The sequence below is a fragment of the Condylura cristata genome, unplaced genomic scaffold (genome assembly GCF_000260355.1).
Source record: "Condylura cristata isolate star-nosed mole 26May11 unplaced genomic scaffold, ConCri1.0 scaffold00015, whole genome shotgun sequence".
Taxonomy (NCBI): domain Eukaryota; kingdom Metazoa; phylum Chordata; class Mammalia; order Eulipotyphla; family Talpidae; genus Condylura; species Condylura cristata.
The window spans coordinates 2,224,439-2,243,942 of NW_004567116.1; the positions used below are offsets into that span (position 1 = coordinate 2,224,439).

At 57.6% G+C, this 19,504-nt stretch overlaps 3 protein-coding genes across 3 annotated transcripts in view; 1 reads left to right on the plus strand and 2 right to left on the minus strand.

The window, feature by feature from the left end:
• ZNHIT2 (zinc finger, HIT-type containing 2) overlaps positions 1-702 on the plus strand; it is a 1,352-nt gene extending 650 nt beyond the window's left edge. Inside the window, exon 2 of the mRNA XM_004683354.2 lies at positions 2-702. Within this exon, the coding sequence (XP_004683411.1) occupies positions 2-655 (654 nt within the window). The 3' untranslated portion in view covers positions 656-702. The remainder of the gene's footprint in view (position 1) is intronic.
• Positions 703-839: 137 nt separating this feature from the next.
• TM7SF2 (transmembrane 7 superfamily member 2) lies at positions 840-4,979 on the minus strand. Its single transcript, XM_004682639.2, has 10 exons — positions 4,787-4,979; positions 4,212-4,408; positions 4,048-4,102; positions 3,559-3,753; positions 3,376-3,479; positions 2,111-2,230; positions 1,855-2,023; positions 1,580-1,660; positions 1,372-1,494; positions 840-1,203 (listed from the first exon to the last, which is right to left on the minus strand). The coding sequence occupies exons 1-10, from the start codon at positions 4,836-4,838 to the stop codon at positions 1,043-1,045; spliced, it is 1,257 nt and encodes a 418-aa protein (XP_004682696.1). The 5' UTR covers positions 4,839-4,979; the 3' UTR covers positions 840-1,042.
• A 154-nt stretch (positions 4,980-5,133) lies between these two features.
• On the minus strand, positions 5,134-17,578 carry VPS51 (vacuolar protein sorting 51 homolog (S. cerevisiae)). The gene is made up of 10 exons (XM_004682641.2): positions 17,235-17,578; positions 16,646-16,775; positions 8,689-8,835; positions 8,388-8,607; positions 7,560-8,277; positions 7,040-7,255; positions 6,687-6,905; positions 6,200-6,321; positions 6,032-6,119; positions 5,134-5,491 (listed from the first exon to the last, which is right to left on the minus strand). The coding sequence occupies exons 1-10, from the start codon at positions 17,457-17,459 to the stop codon at positions 5,231-5,233; spliced, it is 2,346 nt and encodes a 781-aa protein (XP_004682698.1). The 5' UTR covers positions 17,460-17,578; the 3' UTR covers positions 5,134-5,230.
• Positions 17,579-19,504: the final 1,926 nt, after the last annotated feature.

Sequence of the window (19,504 nt, forward strand, 5' to 3'; positions counted from 1 at the left end):
CTGTGCGCCCGCGGTGCCCGCCCGCATCCCCACGCTGGCCAGCCTGAGTCGCGGCCGTCCCTCGCCGCTCGTGCGCTTCCAGCTGCCCAACGTGCTGTTCGCTTACGCGCACGCGCTCGCACTCTACCACGGCGGCGACGACGACGCGCTGCTCCCCGACTTCTGCACCACGCTGCTGGGCGTTTCTGGAGCCCTGGGCGCCCAGCAAGTCTTCGCCTCTGCCGAGGAAGCCCTGCAGGCCGCCGCGCACGTGCTGGAGGCGGGCGAGCACCCGCCGGGGCCCCTGGGCACCCGGGGTGCCATGCGCGAGGCCGCCCGCATCCTGCTGGGCCAGGGCCCGGAACACCAGAAGAACTTCACGCTGGCAGCACTGGGACACCTGGCGCAGACCCTGGGCCGCGCACGGAAACAGGCCGCGAGCCCGGAGGAGCGAGACCGCCTCTACCGGGCCCGGAAGAAGTGCCAGTTCCTGATGGCTTGGACCAACGAAAATGAGGCCGCCCTCACCCCCCTGGCCCTCGCCTGCGCGGGGGCCCACCGAGCCCAGGCTGCGGCAGCCGAGGAGGTGGCAGCCCTCACGGGGGAGCTGGAGCGCCTCTGGGGAGGCCCTGTGCCACCAGCGCCGAGGACTCTCATTGAGGAGCTCCCAGGCTGAGCCGGCCCTGGTCACGAATAAAACGGACTGGTGGCCTCTGTTGGTCTTGCCCGTCTGAGTGTCAGCTGTTGTGTCCCCGCCGACGCTGCCCTGCCCTGGGGCCCACCTCCCAGCTTCTCCCTAGTCAGGGCTGGCCCAGCCCGTTTTTAGTCACTGGGGCCCCAGGAAGGGGAAGAAGCCACACTGGGTGTTCCAGAGGTTTATCCAAGGAGGGTGGGCAACCCCTGCACCCACTTTGAGCACTGGCTTCATTTTTCTCCTGGCTCCAACCCTCCAAGGCAGTTGGTTCCTGCCCGCTGGGGCATAGGGCAGGGCAGGTGCCCGCGAGTCCCAGGTGGGGCCAGCTCCCGGTGCCAGCAGGTGGGCAGCGTGTGCCCCGCTGCTGCTTCAGTAGACGTAGGGCACGATCCGGTAAGGCACCCGCCGGCAGTACTCTCGCCAGGCCAGGCCGTACTTGTGCAGGCACTGCCGCTCGTCCCTGGCCTCCCGGTGCACCAGCAGTGCGGTGAAGTAGAGGAGGTAGAAGTAGGGCAGCAGGTGGGACGTGCCTGTGGGGAGGTGACGGCCAGGGTCTGCAGCGGGGTCTGGCAGTGCTGGGTGGGCGCTAGGGTCCCCGGTGCGGAGCCCTCAGCTCCCTGACGGATCCCTCCCCGTGCACACCCCTGTCCTCCGCCCGCAGAGTGGATGTCCTCTGCCCCCACCCCGCTGTCACTCACCACAGGGTAAGGACCAGGCCAGAGCCATGATGAGGTCTCCAAGGTAGTTGGGGTGGCGCACCATACCCCACCACCCTGACACCAGCAGCCGCCGCCCCGTGGCTGTCGGGATGGTGTCAAGGTCTGCAGAAACACACAGTGGGGTGGGGGCCCCGGGACGCACGGCTGCCCCTCCCTCCCACTCATGCACCCTAGAAGCGGGGCTCACCAGCCACTCTGGGGTCAGCGGGATTCTTTCGGAAGGTGTTTTTCTGGGAATTGGCTCCACGGAAGATGTAGTAACCAAGAGCTGGGGAGAAGCATGAGCAGGCGGTGAGACTCGAGGCTCAGCCTCCTGCCGGACCGGACCCCTCCACCCTCAATCCAGAAAGCGCCTGGAGAAAAGCCCGCCCAGCCCCAGCTTTCAAGTGCCCAAGGCTAGCTGCGCGTAGAGGGCGTGGCTTAGGAGAGGGGGAGGGCGCGTAAGGCCCCTCTGAGACTGACCATTGATGAGGCAGATGACCAAAGCCATTGGCAAGTCCAGGGGCTGTGGGTGGTACAGCAAGAACTGGGCCTGCAAGCTATAAGTGAAGGGGACCCAGGCTAGGTCCCCAAAGGCCAGCATGAAGCCAAACCCGTCGTGGGTGATGTCCATGGTGGTGAGGACGCACTCCTGTCAGGACAGAGGCCGGGCCCACTGGCTTAGTCCCTGCCAGGTCCTCAGACACCCTTCCTGCCCCCCTGCCCAGGCCAGCCTCACCTCATGCCAGAGGGCATCACCCACGTAGAGTAGCTGGAAGCCGTTGACCAGCCACATTGCCAGTGAGGGGCTGCCCCGAAGCTCTGCTTCCTGCATCAGCAAGGCCAGGTTGATGAGGACCTGGGGGGATGGCGTGGAGGGAAACTGCGGTCTGTCCCCAGCCGATCAGCACCCTGGTGGCAGCACTGGTGGGGCAGTGACCAGCCTCTGCCCTCGCATCTCAGTGCTTCATCACTAACTCCAGCCCCCGTTTGGGGGGCTCAGGTACTGCATTAGTCCTCCTTTGGAGGTGCTCCCAGCCTGCTGGCTCACTGCCATTTAGGGGAGCAGCATGGGGGTAAGTGGAGGCGGCAGGCTTACGAGTTAGAACACACCTGGTTTTGGAATTTCAGCTTCGCTCTCTGGACAAGTGACAGACCCCCCCCGCTATGTGGAAAATGGACACCAGTGGGGGTCCCCGCGGAGCATCTGGTACGCGGCAAGTGCTCAGTGAGGCTGACGGGGGGGGGGCGGGGAAGGCCGGCCTTGTCGCGCACCCCAGCTCTCACGTCCCCAGCTCAGGGCCCTCGCCGCAGTCACCTCTCCTTCACACTAGTGTCAGAGGCACACTTCATTCCAAACACACGGTGACATAATGCAGTGCCTGAGCCCCCCAAATGGGCTGGAGTTCGTGATGAAGGCCTGAGGCGCGAGAGCACAGACTGGAGGCTAGGGTCCAGCTCAGAGGAAGGGCCAGTCTTTGGGTCAGGTGGCTTGCAGGGTGACGTGATGCACCTTGCCCAACGAGCCCTCGGGAAACCCTGTCCGTGGGCCAGCACCAAAAACACAGTTGGAGAGTTGTCAAGGCCAAGAGTGACAGATGGGCTGCTAACCCCCGTGGCCAAGCGTGGGCTCTGGCTCTTGCGACTGACTGGCCAGCAGCACGGATGGCCCGCTGCTCTCCCTGAAATAGACGTTGCACTTGACAGCATCATTTAAAACGGCACCTGCTCGCACCCACCCCGCCCCGCCTTTCTCCACAGCGCTTAGCTATAGAGATTTGACTTAGCTTTTGTCTGTCCTTCTAGGGTATAGGTTCCCTGATGACAGAGATTTTTTTTTTTCTTTCTTCTAACTCTGCTTTCCTCTCCCAGTACTTAGGAGCACAGCAGCCTCAACAAATATTTGTGGGTTGTAAGAATGATTCAGGATTCCCATGCACACGATTTTGTCCCTGCCCTGCCCAGCACTGCCACCCATCTTGCCCTCGGCCACGCCCAGCATACCCAGCCGATGAGGCCAGGACGCAGCTCGCAGAAATATTTGAAGTCAAAGGAACCGATGCGCGGGTTGAGCTCCCGTCCCAGGAAGAAGTCATAAATGGGATTTCCTGGAGAATAATGGAGGGTGAAGTTGCAGCTAGAGCTTCATCTGCTTCCACCCACACCCTCCTACTGGGCCCCCCTCACCTGAGTTCCCCCCCGGAGCCAGGGCCGAGGCAGGGGCTACCAGAGCCTTCAGATAGAGAAGGAGGCTGAAGAGGAACGTGCCCAGGGTGGCTGCGAAAGCCAAAGGCAGGAGCATTTCTGGGAGAGCAGCAAGGGGCAGCCCGGCTGACACCCCAAGACCCACCAGCAGCGCAGTCAGCACCAGCGCCTGGAAGCCTGCACAGGAACGCACACAATGAGTCCGGGGCCACCAGCCCCCAGCGGGAACGGACACATGCACACGCGCACCCAAGCTCTGAGGCATCCCTCGGCTTTCATCCCTGCTCTGCTGCCTAGAGTGGCAGCAGGTGGAGGAGGTAGGGGTGGGGGGACACGGGGTGTGGAAGGCGACATTGAGCTCCCCTCATGTCTGTCCAGGGCGGAAAGGAGGCACTAAGGGCGCTAATCTCGGTGGCCCCCTGGAGCTCCACCCCCACGCGCTCAACTCCAGCTCCACGGTTCCCCGGACACCATTAATGGGGTAGCGCAGGTGACTCTTGTCCTTCAGTTCCAGCCCCTCAGCCACCTGCGGGCACAAAGGGGCTCAGGTCAGGGTTGAGGGAGCCTTGGTACTTTACCGAGCTTCCTGCCGGCCACCCGCCTCCGCGCCTTACGCCAGCGAGCGCAGCCCACACCTTGCGCGCGGGCAGCAGGTAGAGCGCAGCCTGCAGGCCGAGCCAGGTGAGCCAGAGCAGCTGCACCCGCGGGCTCCACAGCGTCTCCGGCCCCGGCAGGTAGGCGGGTGGGCCCAGGAGGCGCGCCGGGCCCGAGCGGGCCGCCAGGAGCAGGTGGAACATGGTGGCAGGCAGCAGCAGCATCAGCGCCGCGGCGCCTGCGGAAGGGAGGCGATGGCGTCCGGCGTCTGCCCACCGACTCTCCCCAGCTCCGACCGGCCACAGGTGCCGTCATCTCCAGGGACCCTCAGCATCCCGTCACCTCCCAGATCCCGTTTTCAGCCCTCTGCCCGGACTCCCTGGTCCCCGCCCCAGGCCCTTCTCCTGAAGCCCCTGCTCCTCCCAGTGTACTCCACAACCCCCAGCTCTGCAGACCAAGGAGCTGGTCCTTTCTCAGCTCCCCTCCAGCCCCAGGTCCCTGATACCCCTCAAAGCCTTCCGTCCCCAGACCAAGCCTCATCCCCACTCCAATTCACCCCGCCAGTCCTCCCTCGCTGCGCCCCTGGCCTCAGGTCACCCCTCTTCTGCCCCATTACCCAGGGGTCCCCCGAATTCCAGCGGGGCTCGAGGGCCCTGAGGAGGGGCCATGGTCTCTGCTCCGCCGGGGAGAGGGGCCCACAATAGCAGTCAAGACATGGCCCGCCCCATCCCCCAGGAGATGAGCTCGGCGTCTCCAAGGATGCGGCCCCCGGAGCTTGCACCTGTCTCGGGACTGCGCTCGGGCCGCGGCCTCGGTCTTCTAGAGGTCCTTAGAGGCCCGCCCCCGGCCCATCCTGGCCCCAGCAGACCAGCCAATCAGCTCCGGGGGCGGACCCGAAGCGAGGCCTCTGAGGCCCGGGCCCCTAAGCCCCACCCCCGGAAAGCCACGCCCCGCAGGCTGGGCGGCGGAGGCAACATCTTTATTGGGCTGAGAAAGGGCCGGGCGCCGCGGAGCAGGGGCTGGGAGGGTGAGAAGCGCCCGCGCCAGGCAGCGGCCGGGCCTAGCCGCGCTCGCAGATGACCTCGACCACACTAGGTTCCATGGGCACTGGGTCCGGGCAGCGAAGAGCAGCCGAGGCCACCACTTCGTCCAGCAGCAGGTGCACGAGCTCCTCGTCCGCCACGAAGCGCCACAGGTAGAGCTGCAGGAAGTGGCAGTCCACCTGCACCTGCTGCAGCCCAAAGCGCCCGAAGGTGCGCAGCCGCACGCACTCCAGCAGCGTCTTCAGGCTGATCTTGATGATGCCAGTGAGGACAGACACCTGCGGACAGGGACACGGAGCTGCTGCTCTGCCAGGGACCTACGGCTTCCCCAGGGGGGCACCCATGTTCTGGGCAGGGGTGGGAGGCAAGCTGCCAGTGGCGCGGACGGAGGAGGAAGGTCCGGGAGGCAGGTAAAGGGAGGAATGGATGCAATGTTAGACAGCAGCTCGAGGGGAGGGGCAGAGGGCCCAGCCCCAGAGGCAGGCGGAGGTTGGCACCGATGCAAGGGGGCTGACTATTCGGAGGGTAGCCTCAGGCCCCTGATCATGGGCTGGGGTGGGGCAGAGACCATGGTGTAAGAACCCCCAGGAGGACCGGGGACAACTGGGGACAAGGACAGGAGCCTAAGGTTTGCTAAGCCAGCACCTAGAGCCAGGCTGGGCCGCGGAGCACAGGCACAGGGCCAAGGGGTGGAGACAGTGAGCCTCTGGGCTACCACTGGAAATGCCTAGAAACCACCCGAGGTGGCGACTGAGGGGACAGTCCCAGGGCCAAGCCCTCCGAGTCCCTGGAAGGTGATGTCACTAGGAACTTCGGACCTTGTTGAATTCCACCGGGCTGAACACGTCAATACGTTCAGAGAACAGCTTCTGGATGTTGCTCAAGAGGTTGGTGTCCATGGGGGCGCTGGATGGGAGGAGACAGCAATCAGAGCCTGTCCTCCTTCGTCCGCTCCTCTGGGGGCCCCCTACCCTCGCCAGCCAGACCTGGGTGTGTAGCTGGGCGCGTAGCGGCCCTGCTGCCGGGAGCTGCTGTGCACCGAGAAGGTCCTCTTGCTGGAGTCGCTGCTCTGGGCCTTGCGCACGCCCTCTTCGTACAGGAGCCCCACCTGGCGGCAAGGGGCGGCACTGCGAGGAGGAACTCGCCCACCAGCTTCCGAGGTGCCCCCAGGAGGCACCAGTCTCGCCCACATTTGTCACAAACAGCACGTGTTACGAGAACCACGTGCGTCTTCATTCCTGGTCTCTGCTTTGTGCCTAGTCACTACTCACAGAACCAGGGCAAAGGTGCCCAGGCCCAATCTCAGCCCTGGACTCCTGGGAAAGCTTCCTCCAGGTGAAAAGAAGCAAGGAGGCCACCACCCGGGTCTGAGGCCGCGGCCATGGAGGCAGGCCTTGGCCAGGCCTGCCTCCTCAGAGGGCCACCCCCCAGCATCCCCACACCAGGGCCCCGCTGGCCTGCCAGGGGCAGCACCTGCACATCGATGGCTGTCGTGTCCTCCACCACCCGCTTCATGACAGCACGCACGTTCCGGGGCTCCAGGGTGCTGAGCCAGTCCCTCGTTTCCACACTCTTGCGCAGCATCTGCGATATGACCAGGCCCTGCACCTTCACGTAGTGGGTCAGTAGTCGCCGTGCTGTCTCCCTGGCCTCTGCACACAGTGTGCTCACAGGCGTCACTGGAGACTGGTCCTGAGTCAGGGACAGAACACAGAGCAGCAGGGGTTAGCAGGGCAGCTCAGAGGCCATTGCAGCAGGAGTGGGCAGAGGCAGCAGGCACCACCCAGCCTCCCATGTCCCCAGCCCTGCTATGAGCTCGGGGTCACCTGCACCAGAAACTGTTCATCAGTGAGGGTGAGGATGTACGAAATGGTGGCCGTCTCGTAGTCCAGGCAGAGGCGGGAGAGCAGCAGGAGCAGGGCGGGTGGGGTGGCACCCCCTTTCTCCCCTGGGCTGTCACAGAAGCTCTGGGCTGTCTGGCACATGGAGCGGATGAAGCCCACGATGAGGCCCTCACGGACACCCTGGCTGCAGAACTCGCCCTGCAGAGAGGAAGCGCCCAGGTTCACCTCAGGGACCGGTGGCTGGGGTCCTCTTCCAGGCACTGCTTCACCCTGCATGCCGGGCCCCCAGCAGCTCCTGCTTGGGGTGAGGGATTGAGCCAGCACTAGGGGCCCTGTTTCCTGAGGCTCAGGCCCTTCCCCCCCGCCCCATCCTGCCTCAAGGCAGCCTGCAACAACATCCTGGGTGCCCAGGGCAGGGACTGTGTGACTGCTAGCTGCCAGCCCCAGGAAGAGTAAGAGAGGCCCAGAAAGAGTCAAAACCCAGCTCCAGGGGCGGCCATACCCGGAAGTAGGGCTTGTTGGAGAAAGACACCTCCTTGGCGGTGAAGAGGTGCACAGCAGCCAGCGAGGCCTTGATGTGGCTCAGGATGGAGCTGGCCACATTGGCCAGCAACTCTGCCAGGCCGGGGCCTTCCTTCCCGGCCAGGCGGGGAGCAGCCAGGGCCTGGCGCACATCGGTCAGGCAGCTCAGGAAGGCTGCGCGCAGTCCCTGCAGGTGGTGGCCCAGGCGCTCCCGGGCCACTCGCTCCACTATTTCCGTGGCAGCTTCGGCAAGCCCGGCCGCGGCCAGCAGGGGCCCGGGTGCCCGCAGGCGCCGGTGGAAGCGGTCCAGCGCCCGCACCAGCAGCGAATTATCACCGCCACCCTGCTCCTGCGCCAGGCGCCGCTCCACCAGCACAAAGTAGCGGCCGCCCAGCTCCCGGGCAAAGGCCGCCAGCTTTCCAGCGCCGGCTGGCCCCTGAGCACCAAACAGCTCCTGGTAGGACGCGGCCACTTGGCAGAGCCCACCCACGAAGCCGCTGCCTCCTCGGTCAGTGAACTCTAACACGTCGGGGGCCGGCGGGGAGGGCCCCAGCTCCGCCTCCAGGCTGCCCAGCTCCTCCTCCAAGCGCCCGCGGGCATGCGCCAGGAATTCCTCGCACAGCTCCTCCGCAGGCTCGCCCAGGGCAAGCAGAAGCTCCACACACTCGGCCTGCTCTGGGGCGCCCGAGCCGCCCTCCCTGCGGAGGAGATGCGGTGAGCGCGGGCAGGCAGGCAGGCAGAAATCCCGGGGAGGGGGCCGACTGGAAGGCGGTGGAGCGGCCAGGTGGGGCAAGGGCTGGGGCCACACCTGAAGCGCTGCCGGAGCTGCTGGGCCAGGCGGGCCGTGATGACCTGGCAGTCATCCTGGATGGCACGGAATGAGGGCAGGTGCTGGTACTGCTGCAGGACGGCCCGCGCGCGACCCTGGTAGCGCACTGCCTGCCCGTAGGCACCCAACTCCACGCACTTGGTGAGGCGCGAGGGTAGCTCGAAGAGGAACTGCAGCTTCCGCAGCAGCGCGTGGACCCCTGGGAGGCAGAGAGAGGCCCTGTCAGCCCCAAAGCCACGAGGGCAGGGCGGGCCTCAGCACCCGGGCGGGGGAGGCCCACCTGCCAGCTTGGTGATGCGCTCGTGCCGGTCCTGCAGTGTGGCACTGATGCGCGCACTGAAGTCGGTGATCACCGCCATGTTGGTAGCCAGCCGGTCCATCTCGTCCTCCATCTTCCGGAAATCATTCTTCATCTTCCGGATGGTATCTAGGAGGGCAAGTGCGCAGAAAGGGAAAGGATGACTGGGTGGCTTAGTTCGCTCCAGCGGGTCTCACGAGCACCCTGGGGCCTCCCCAAACGCCCAGATGCCCGCTCCTGCAAGCTGAAGGCAGCTGATATCTGCCGAAAGACTGCAGCGGCGCCTGGTCACCTAAGGAGCCCCTGCTGTGATGTTAGTGCAGAGGGGTTTCTGAGCACCCCATTGGGCCCCAGGAAAAGGGGATGTGGAGACGAGTCTCTGTGCCCTGATCCAGAGGCGAGCACAAAGCACTCCACAAGGCCCAAGCCCTTTCACTCCACCTTCAGGAACACTGGGTCTTCCGCGGGAAGTCCTTGCCCTGCTGGCCTCACAGAGCCTGCCAAGGAGGCTGTCCTTCCATGCCCTAAGCATCTCGGGGCCTGGTGGCCACCTAACTGCTTCTATAGTTTCTACTCTTGCACCCTTCAAACCCCAGCTTCTCTGGGGGTCATGCCTCAAACTCCAGCCCTCCGGCTGCAGTTCCATTTTTTTTTTTTTTTTTAAAAAGATTGATTTATTCTGGGCCCTCCCTGGTGGCGCAGCGTGTTAAAGCACAGCACTGAGAATCTAAAGCCGCTTCTGCATGAGTTCGATCCCCGCCTGCCCCGGAGGTGACCACATGGCATGGCAGACCTCTCCTGACCCGCCCGCTGCTCCCCTCAGCAGTGTGCTTCGTCGATCTGCCTGTTCTGTTCCCCACTCTGTCTCTGGTGAAGCCTCTCACCGCCCCTGAGCCTCTGGCCTGTACCCCAGCTCTGTATGCACAAATAAATAAATCTTTAAAAAAAAAAAAGATTTATTTATTCATGCACACAGAACTGAGCTACAGGCCAGAGTGCACGGGCAGTGACAGGATTCACCAGAGACAGAGCGGGGAGCAGAAAAGGCAGATCGATGGAAGTCCACTGCTGAGGGGCGCAGCAGGCGGGTCAGGAGAATCACCTGTCTCCACCACCCGGGCGGGGGCTGGACAGTGCTGCGCTTTAACCCACTGTGCCTCCAAGAAGGGCCCCCGGGGCTGCAGTTCCTACTGGCCTCTGCCTCACCGCTCAGTTCTGGATGGCTGTCACCCTCTTGGGAACATCCGCTCATTTCAGTTCTACCTATGCTCACCTCTTACAAATCTTAAAACCTGAATCTTAACAAAAATATGCTCAAGCTCACTCCCCAGAGTAACTAAACCTACACAATGACACCACTTTTCACTCCCCAGGTCGTCAAAGTCAGTGACGTTACTGACTGGCTGGGGCATGTGGGAAGAGGTGTTGGCTTATTTGCTGATGGTCACGCAACTGACCTTTGGGAAAGGGATCTGGTACAACCTAACTGCAGCCACCTGTGAGCCTTCGCGCCCTCACGCCTGCTCTGTGTGTAGCTCCTGGACGCTGGGAGTGTTCGCGGAGCAAGAGCAGGGCAGCAGCCCAACTTGGGGGGAGGGCAGGAAGGGTAAAGTGAAAAGAGGAGCGTTGATGACAGGCACGGGAATAAAGAGTAACACACACAAAAGTCGCACTCAGAGAACATGAGAAGGCGCCACAGCGCTCGCAGCTGCAGAGCCATTAGGGGTTTTCTCCTGAAAGCTCCTTTCCTGAAGGGCTCGGCCATAAGCAAGCACACAGATGTTTCATGTTAGCAAGACAGTCTAATAAAACCATACTGCTGCTTAGAATTGATTCCACAGAAAGGAAATTACTGAAAAATAGTCATAAAATAGGAAGCATCTATGCTTTGGAGCCACCGATGAGAGCTGCTTTTGTCTTGGGGGGAGTAGGTGGCTGTAGTGCCTGTTCAGGGGCAGGGCTGTGCCGCGTTAAAACTGGATGGGAGGGCGAGAGAGACAAGCCAGGTGCTAGGACCGGGGGCCAACAGCCGTGCGGAGCGAGCAAGTTCAGCGGCGCTTCACCCCGGGAGTCCCCACTTCTGCCTACAAACCATGCACTCCGCGGCAGGACCGCCATGTAGGCCATCAGACGCTCCCAGCAGAGGAGCGGATTCCTGTCCTGTTGCAGCGGGCCCTTGACACACAGAAGGAAGAAGGGATTTGATCTCATTTCCAAAGAATAAAATCCAAGCACTTAATTGTCACTAAAAGAAAACCATAGGCGAGTTACTGTTGAGAGCACAGCCAAGAGCCGGCCAATGGAAATAAGAGTTGCCCCATGTTAAGAAAGCAAAGCCATCTGCACGTTGAGTAAGACTCAAGCTGGTTAGGAAAAGCAGGTTGCGACTAGGGAGAACGCCCCTCTGGATGCCAGCATGGCATAGCTGGCAGGGAGTGGGCGGTAACTGGTAGGAGGCCATAGGGCCGGGCTGTTCATGCTGGTTATTGACCTGGGGGCTGACTGGTAAAGCAGCTTATTTGTGTAATCCCTGGCGCCGGCCCCTCATGACCGCCACACTTCTGTGTCTGGTCATCTCCAACATCTGCTGGCAAAGAAGGCTTTGTCTTTGCCAAAGTGGGCCGGGGGAGGAGAGAAGCTTTTCCCTGTACTCGCTCTCCAACGCTGATGCAAATAAATGCATTATTACAAAGTCAAAATGTGTGAGCCAGAGGCTGGCCAACTAGAGGCTGCAGCCAAATCTGGCTTGTTTATATTTGCCTTTTTTTTTTTAATCGGAGCAGAAGTGTCACACTGTCAAGTACGGTGGTTTTAATATCCTGAGTGCATTCACAGAGGGTAACTGCATCTAACTCCACACTTCACCAGCTCTCTATAGATGCAGAAAGCCTGCATCTTTAGCGACCCTCTGTCTCCCAAGCCTCCATCCTTGGCAACTTCCCCCGTTTCCTGGCTCTCAGTTTACCTGCTGCGCACATCTACCATCAGGAGACTTACACAGGCTGTGCCTTTTGTGTCTACCTTCTTAGCAGGTTCTCAAGACCCACCTGCGCTCCGGTGCGTCATCCCTTTCGATGGCTGAACAGCCCTCTATCGCATGGGCACGAGACTGGCTTCCCACCCACCGGCTGCTGCTTCCGCCCCTGCGCGACTCTGATGCTTGCTGTTACGACACCTGTGGACATCTCCCAGGCCTGAATGCTGTGTTTGCAAGTGACTCACCGCAAAGCATTTCCTATTTGTGCCATGACTTCCTCTTTAACCCACTGACTATTTAGGAGCATGCTGTTTTGTTTTCAATTCCATATGAATCTTTCAAATTTCTGTTGCTGACTTCTAACTTAGTTCCACTAGGGTCAGGGAACATACTGCATATGATTTCAATTATTTTAAATTCTCTGAGCTTGTTTCATGGGCTAACGTGAGGTCATACTGAGAAGCTGCACCGACACTGAGAACAGCGTGACGCCTGCTGGGTGGCGGTTCTGTGTCTGTCAGGTCTACCTCGAGCAGGTGTCCTTTCGGCTGGTTTCTTGATACGCTCCAGCTAGTTGTTCTGCTCAGTTCTGGAAGAGGTATAGTGACATTGCCAACTGCTGTTGAACTTGCTATCTCTTTTTAGTTCTATTCATTCTACTTCATGCATTTGAGGGCTCTTGTCAGAGAAAAACATGGCAACTATAGAAATCAGATTCTCTTTCCTCCCCAGGTCTTGTTGATGGTTCTTCTTGTTTAATGTTTCATCTGAGTTACTAAAACTGAAACAATTAGTTTCTGGATGAATTCTGTGAAGTCTGTATTCTTTGTTACAGCCACTAACATTTTTTTTTTTAAAGATTTATTTATTTGTGCATACAGAACTGGGGTACAGGGCCAGAGGCTCAGGGGCAGCGAGAGGCTTCACCAGAGACAGAGTGGGGAACAGAACAGGCAGATCGACGAAGTACACTGCTGAGGGGAGCAGCGGGCAGGTCAGGAGAGGTCTGCCACGCCATGTGGTCTCCTCCGGGGCAGGCGGGAATTGAACTCATGCGGAAGCGGCTTTAGATTCTCAGTGCTGTGCTTTAACCCGCTGCACCACCAGGGAGGGCCCGCCACTAACATTTTTACTCGGTAACCTTACTAGTCAGTTAATGATTGCGCATATGTTTAGACTCCTGGAACCAACAAATCCCGTAATCTTTGTCTAGGGGTTCTTGGTGTGTGTTTTAGGGTGAACTCACACCTCACCAGGCAGCTTATGGTTCTGCCTTAGCCTTCCCTCCCTGCATGCGCGGGGTCTGACGGTAAGCCAGAAGTGGGCACTTTCAGGGCTCTCTTCAGCACGCACCCAGCCTTAGGCAGCCCGGCCTTCAGGATTCTGAGGAAGGTGTCAAAGCCTGTGGAAGACGCCGTGGCAGTCTCATTCCTCAGTTTTTCCTTTTAAGCACTTTCATTGGTTTATCGTTTGTTCCAACTATCATACATCACTTCAGGCAGATGCGGCACTTGTCTTTAATTGTTTCTGACAGACACTCAATGGTGAATGTTTTTAGCGCTGGGTGACCTCTGGGTCAGGTCAAGTAAAGACAAATCGAGGGAGTGTAGTCCTTCAAGAACCCGTCAGATGGATGCAATTATGACAATTCTTTGGGCATAAAGCTTTGAAAGAAACTCCAGTTTTGCCCTGCTCCAGCTAATGTGAGAAAAACATGCTGCTATTTTTCTCAAGGCTACTGTTGAGCTGGTGAGGGAGCGAAGGGCCTAAGGCAAGTGGAAGCATCACAGGGCTCACTATTTTACGATTCAGCCATTTTTTTCTTTTAAAGATTTATTTTTGCATACAGAACGGGGGTATAGGCCAGAGGTGCAGGGGGTGAGAGGATTCACCAGAGGCAGAGTGGGGAGCAGAACAGGCAGATCTACTGAAATCCACTGCTGAGGGGAGCAGTGGGCATAGGGAGGTCTGCTGCGCCCTGTGGGTCACTCCCTGGCCGGGGATCGAACTCGTACTGAAGCAGCTACAGCCAGCTTCGTAGTGCTGCGCTTCAACCCACAGCACCACCAGGAAGGGCCCTTCACTATCTATTTCATTCTCTATGACAGTTGAGAATTTGCTGCTGCATCCTGGTGCCTAGAACAGTGTCCTGGTGCACAGGTAATCAATTATTTGTCCAATGATTAAAAAAAACGAACTCCTGATTTGTACAACTGTATATTCACACTGCTGCCATGTTCCATGTACGGCTGCCCCGTCCCACTCCGGGCCATGCTCCTCCACGTGCCATCTAACAAGGCGCTCCTCGGGCCTGCCTAGGGCTCTCTCCTCAGGAACAAGCCCTCTGAGCCCCTCCGCCCACCTCTTCAAGTGACTCACAGCTTATCCTTCCAGGCCAGTTCCTTATGTATCGTTCTAGTAACTCAAAACCTAACTTCCTTAGCCTCAGAGTTGTGACTTCACACTCCTAGAAAGAGCGGCCCCTGTCCAGCACGAGTCAGAAGGCTACTCCGCAGAGACACTGACGAAAGAAAAATGGACTGGACCAGATCCTCCAAGTTCCTGAGCTGTTCTGATAAAGACCGCAGTCCTTCTCCTGGTCCACAGGACCTTAATGACCTGGCCCCATGTGACCTGCCAGGTTCATTTCATGTCCTAGGCCCCTTTAAAGTTAGTAAAACAGAAGCCTAGCTCATTCTGTCTCCACTCCCACAGCTGACCTCAGACCTCTTGTCTTTGTAGGTGACTCCCTGGGCGAGCTCATCTTGTCCCATGTAAAGCAAGTTTCAGCCATCTCCCTTGTGCTTCAGGTACTTCAACTCAGGGACATGTAACACTTGACAAGGCGTGGGCCACCTCTGGTGGCACAATGGGTTAAAGCGCAGCACTATGAAGCTTTCCACAGCCACTGCAGCATGAGTTCAATCTCCAGCCAAGAAGTGACCCACAGGGTGCAGCAGACCTCTCCTGGGGGACTCTCAGGGGAGCAGTGGGGATAAAGACCACAGTCCCCTCAGCAGCGTGTTTCAGTCGATCCGCCTGTTCTGCTCCCCCCCACTCTGTCTCTGGTGGATCCTCTCACCCCCACACCTCTGGCTTGTACTCATGAATAAATAAATCTTAAAAAATAATAAAATAAAACTTGACAAAGCCAAAAATGAACTCGAATTTGACCTCCTGCAATGTGCCACCATCCCTGCTCTCTTTCAAAGTAAATAATGTTGCGGTCCACCCTGAGTGGTCAGACCCAGAACCGCACTCCTTCCTAATTCTTTGCTTTCTCTCACGCCTCACGCAATCCCATCAGTAAGTGCCGCAAATCTGACTTTCGCCAGAATCTCGAAGCACCCCACTTTCCCACTGTTGGCACCTGCTCCATACAAACAGCCTTTGCCTAGACTCTAGCAACATCCTCCCAATGGGTGTGGCTGCCACCCTCAGCTCCCTGTCATCCGTACTTAACAAAGTGGAGGGTCCCCTGCAAACAGAAGTCAAGTCACCCCATTCTTTTGCTCACTCCACCCCACTCAGAGTCTAGAGCAGTGCTCACAGCCGCCTGTAACTCGCCCCCACCCCGGCCCCTCCCTGCTACACTGAATGCAGTGGACATGCTTCTCCTCAAACCAGGGCCCCCACTGTTCTCTTCCCCACTTCTCCCTACGGCTGGTTCTTTCTCGTTCAGGTCCTGTTCCAATGCCTCGCTCCCGGCAGACCTACTACACACACCATCACCCTTGCCCTCTGCCTCTCTTGTCCCTCATCTAAAACTGTTTCTTCTAATAGCACTTACTAACACCTTTATTTTTGTTTCCATTTGCTGTCTGTCTCCCCAGCTAGAATGGGAGCCCCAGAAAGGCAGATGTTTGATCTAGCTGTTTCCTTGCTATGTCCCCAATGCACAGAACACTCTTGGCAAAAAAAAAAGAGAGAGAGAGAGAGAGAGAGTGAAAGACAAAAGAAGCATTCAATGAATACTCCTTGAATGAATATAAGTCTTTCAGTCTTCATAGATGTGTAACTTCTGACGACCAACATTCAATTTATATTTTTCTATTTCTTTCATAGGGAAAAGATAAAATAGCAAACCATTCCTTAAATTTAGCAAGAGCTCAATATCAACACACGTGTGCACACACACACTAATAAAATGTAAAGTTTGGAAAATTATGTGAGGAATTGCTCCAAACAGAAATTATGATTTCTTGCTGTTCTGACGCTAGTATGTTACAGCAAACAGAGAGATGTCTGCTTCAAGTCAGGTCTAAGGCCAATGACTGTGTGTTCTACCCACGACAGTGGCACCGGCAGAGAACTGCAGATCGACCCTTGGGATCCGCAGTTAGGACAAAGTTCTGCACGTGGGTGCAGAACTCTTACAAGGATCCCAGCAGCACCCGTGACCTACACAAGACCGAGGCCATGTGGGTGATTGCTGGACCGCCCAGCACTGTCTTCAATAGAGAATAAAAGGAACAGGAGACAAGAAACCTTGACCTTATCTTTGTATCCCCTGTCACAAATTCTGTATCTGTTCCTAATGTAAAAGGAAGGAATGGGGATGGGGAAGGGAGAGAGGAAGTAAAGAGGGAAACAAAGACAGACAATTCCGTTGTCAAAGTAGAACTGGACCAGAGGCGAAAGCTCCCATGGATAAACAAGCTAACCCTTACTGCGCCTTCCTCTGTGTCAGGGGTTCCCTTAAGTGCTCCAGGTAAATTTATTTCATTTTACAATTTCATTTTGTCCTTTCTCCCCTTTGATCCTCAAAACAGCTCTGTGAGCAGGTACTACCTAGCTAATGCTTTGCTCATAAAAGGTCGGACAATGAGGCGAGAGTGGATTCATATCAAGTCAAGACTGGATTCTGGGTCTCCTCCCTCTAAGATCCCTCCTGGTGTCTCCAGCACACGAGGAGGGGCGGAGGGCCCTGGGGTTGTGAGGGGGTGTTCCAGCGGGAGTCACCTGTGGCTGAGATGAACTTGTTATAGTTCTCATAGACCAGAGTCTGCATGTCGCTGTCTAGAGCCCGGATCTGTCGCACCATGTCCGTCTCACAGTCCATCAGCTGGGCCAGGGGGCACTCTCTACGCAACTGGAGGAAATTGGGTAGTTAGTGTTCTGGTCAGGGTCCTGGTCCCCTAGCTTTGCCCTTAGCGGCAGGCTTTTGGTGCAAGACAACCCTAATCCCACCCCTGTCAGGAGCCCCAGACAGGGGTCTCTACGTGGCTTAACTCGGCAGTGTTGCGATGCAGCCTGTGTGGGATTTTGTCAGTATTTGAAGCGCTCAGACTCAGCACCGCCCGCGGACGCCCGTCCGCGCCAGGGACACGCCCCCAAGACTCGCCTACGACAACATCTGCCCTGAGACCTGAGCCCCAACGCCTGTCCAAGGCTGCCCACGCCCTCCCCCTGCTGCCCACCAGGCTGGCGGAGGGCCGACCCGGCCGAGAGCGGTCCCGCCTCGGATGAACCCACGTTTCCCGTCTCCCGGTACGGGAGGCCTGACCTAGGGGTGCAAAATACGGGGTGCCTGACGCCCCCCATCACACACCTTGTCCAGATACACTTCCGGGTCGAAGTGCGCCCCGTTGAGATCAGTGGGATCCAGGGGGCCCGGCCCTGCGGGGCGCCCGGCCGCCTCCCCCTCGGAGAGGCCGTAGTAAAGCTTCAGCATCCCGTGCGCCTTCCGCCGACGCTCCGGCGCCTCCGCCTCGGGCCCCTCTGGGGAGTCCCCAGGTCCAGACCCCGGGCCAGGCCCAGCGGCTACCGCCGCCATGGCTTCAACAGCAGCCCACCGGCCTGAGGCTGACAGGAGCACAGGGAGGCGGCACTTCCGGGAGCCATAAAGACGCGGCGGAATCCTGGCAGTCCGGCAGGTGAAACGTCCCCCGCCTGGGTCCTCCAGTCTAGTGTTCCCCCGCACCTTTCCTCTTCGAGCGAAGAGGTTCCGGAGGCATTTGTGGAACTGGTCAGGCTGCTCTCGGGGAGGAAGGGCGTGTCCCGGCGGCGCAGCCCTTACACCCGCAGGCCACGGCCCACGCGCTGGGTGCCCAGAAGCGCTAGGCGCAGCCAGAGACCGTGTAGATGCCTTGGCACCTGAGAACGCGGGCCTGGCAGCTGCCACTGCCCGGTTACCTGGTATCTGGTAACTTTGCCCTGTACATAAACTTTGCCCTGTACCTAGCTTTGCGCTGTACCGTGTCACTGCGAGGACTAATTAATGCATGTACAGTTCGCTGCACGGGGACTCTGGCACAGCGCTTCTCAAGGCCTGGCCTTCTCACATGCATCGATCAGAGTTGCCATCACAGTTACCTGTGGTCTGTTATAAAAGATTCTGGATCCGCCCACACCCAGCTTCTGCTGAAAAAGTCCCCAACTAGTTCTGATGCACTTAAATGGACCATGCTTAGAAGACAGGCTCAGCAGATCCCACTGATGGGATGTGTGGAGCAAGGGGCTGGTGATGTGGAGGATAATTCTCAGGATTCTGATTTGGATGCGATGCCGCGGTTCACCATGATGATGCGCTCTAGAGGATGGTGAAGGACCAGGAATGCAATTGAGGCACAATGAGTTTGATTGGATGAAAAGAGGAAAAAGGGTATCAACGTGGTCCTTAAGACAGTGCTGATGATAGACTTGGGGTGGAAACAACCTTATGTAATTTTTCCTTGACAGGCATCCTGCAGGCCAAACACAGCCCTTCATCTGTTTCCATGATGCCTATTAACTAATAAGAATATGTATATTTAATTTTTAAGTGATTGAATAGGAATGACATTCATCACACAAATAATTTCAGAGCCCCTCCAAAAAAATAATTTCAGTGTCCATTAACAAGAGGTTTTACCAGAACACAGCCATGCCCATTTCCTTACAAGTTATCTAGGCCTACCTTTCCACAACAGCGGGGTTGAGTAGTTCCAAGAGGCCATTTCACTGGAAAAATCGAAAATATTTACTATGCTGTCCAGTACAGAAAAAATGTCCTGACTTCTGAATATATGGGGTTGTTTGAGGTTGTTTAAAAACACACACATGGCCTTCCCTGGTGGCACAGCAGGTTAAGATAGCAATGCAAGCCAGCCGCAGCTGCTTCAGTGTGAGTTCAATCCCTGCTCTGGAGCTGACCCACATGGCGCAGCAGACCTCTCCTGTCTCCCTGCTGCTCCCCTCAGCAGTGCACTTCCTCCATCTGCCTGTTCTGCTCCCCACTCTGTCTCTGGTGAATCCTCTCACCACCCCTGCACCTCTGGCCTGTACCCCAGTTCTGTATGAATAGTTTTAAAAACACACACACAAACACACACACACATGACGATCTCAGCCTAGGAAGCTACAGTGTTAAGAAAATGGAGAGTCCAAAAATTTAGATCTGGTCCAATAGGTCTATCAATTTTAAGGTTGCAGAATGCTATTACGAAAAATTATCCAAATTTCATAAGTAAGGCTGATGAATATCACATGTCCTTCCAGGGTGCCCTGGACAGTTTCTGAAGCCCACCCAAGGATTATTTAACTATTTAACTATTTAACCTGTGACACCATTAGGGAAGGCCCAATTTTATAAATTTTAATAATAGAATTTTTAGTGTTTTAAAAATTATGTACATCTACTGCATGAAGTTGAAGCTAGTGGGTGCCATTAATTTAGCTCTTGAACCACCACAGACTCGTCCTATGAAGCCCTAATAAGGAATTCGTATACTTTCTAGGGAAGCAGAGAGAAGCAAGCTTTATTCAAGAAGGTTAAGAAAGAAGAGAACAAAAGCAGAGACTCCAACTAAGGAGGGTAAAAGTCACCGCTACGGGCCTGTG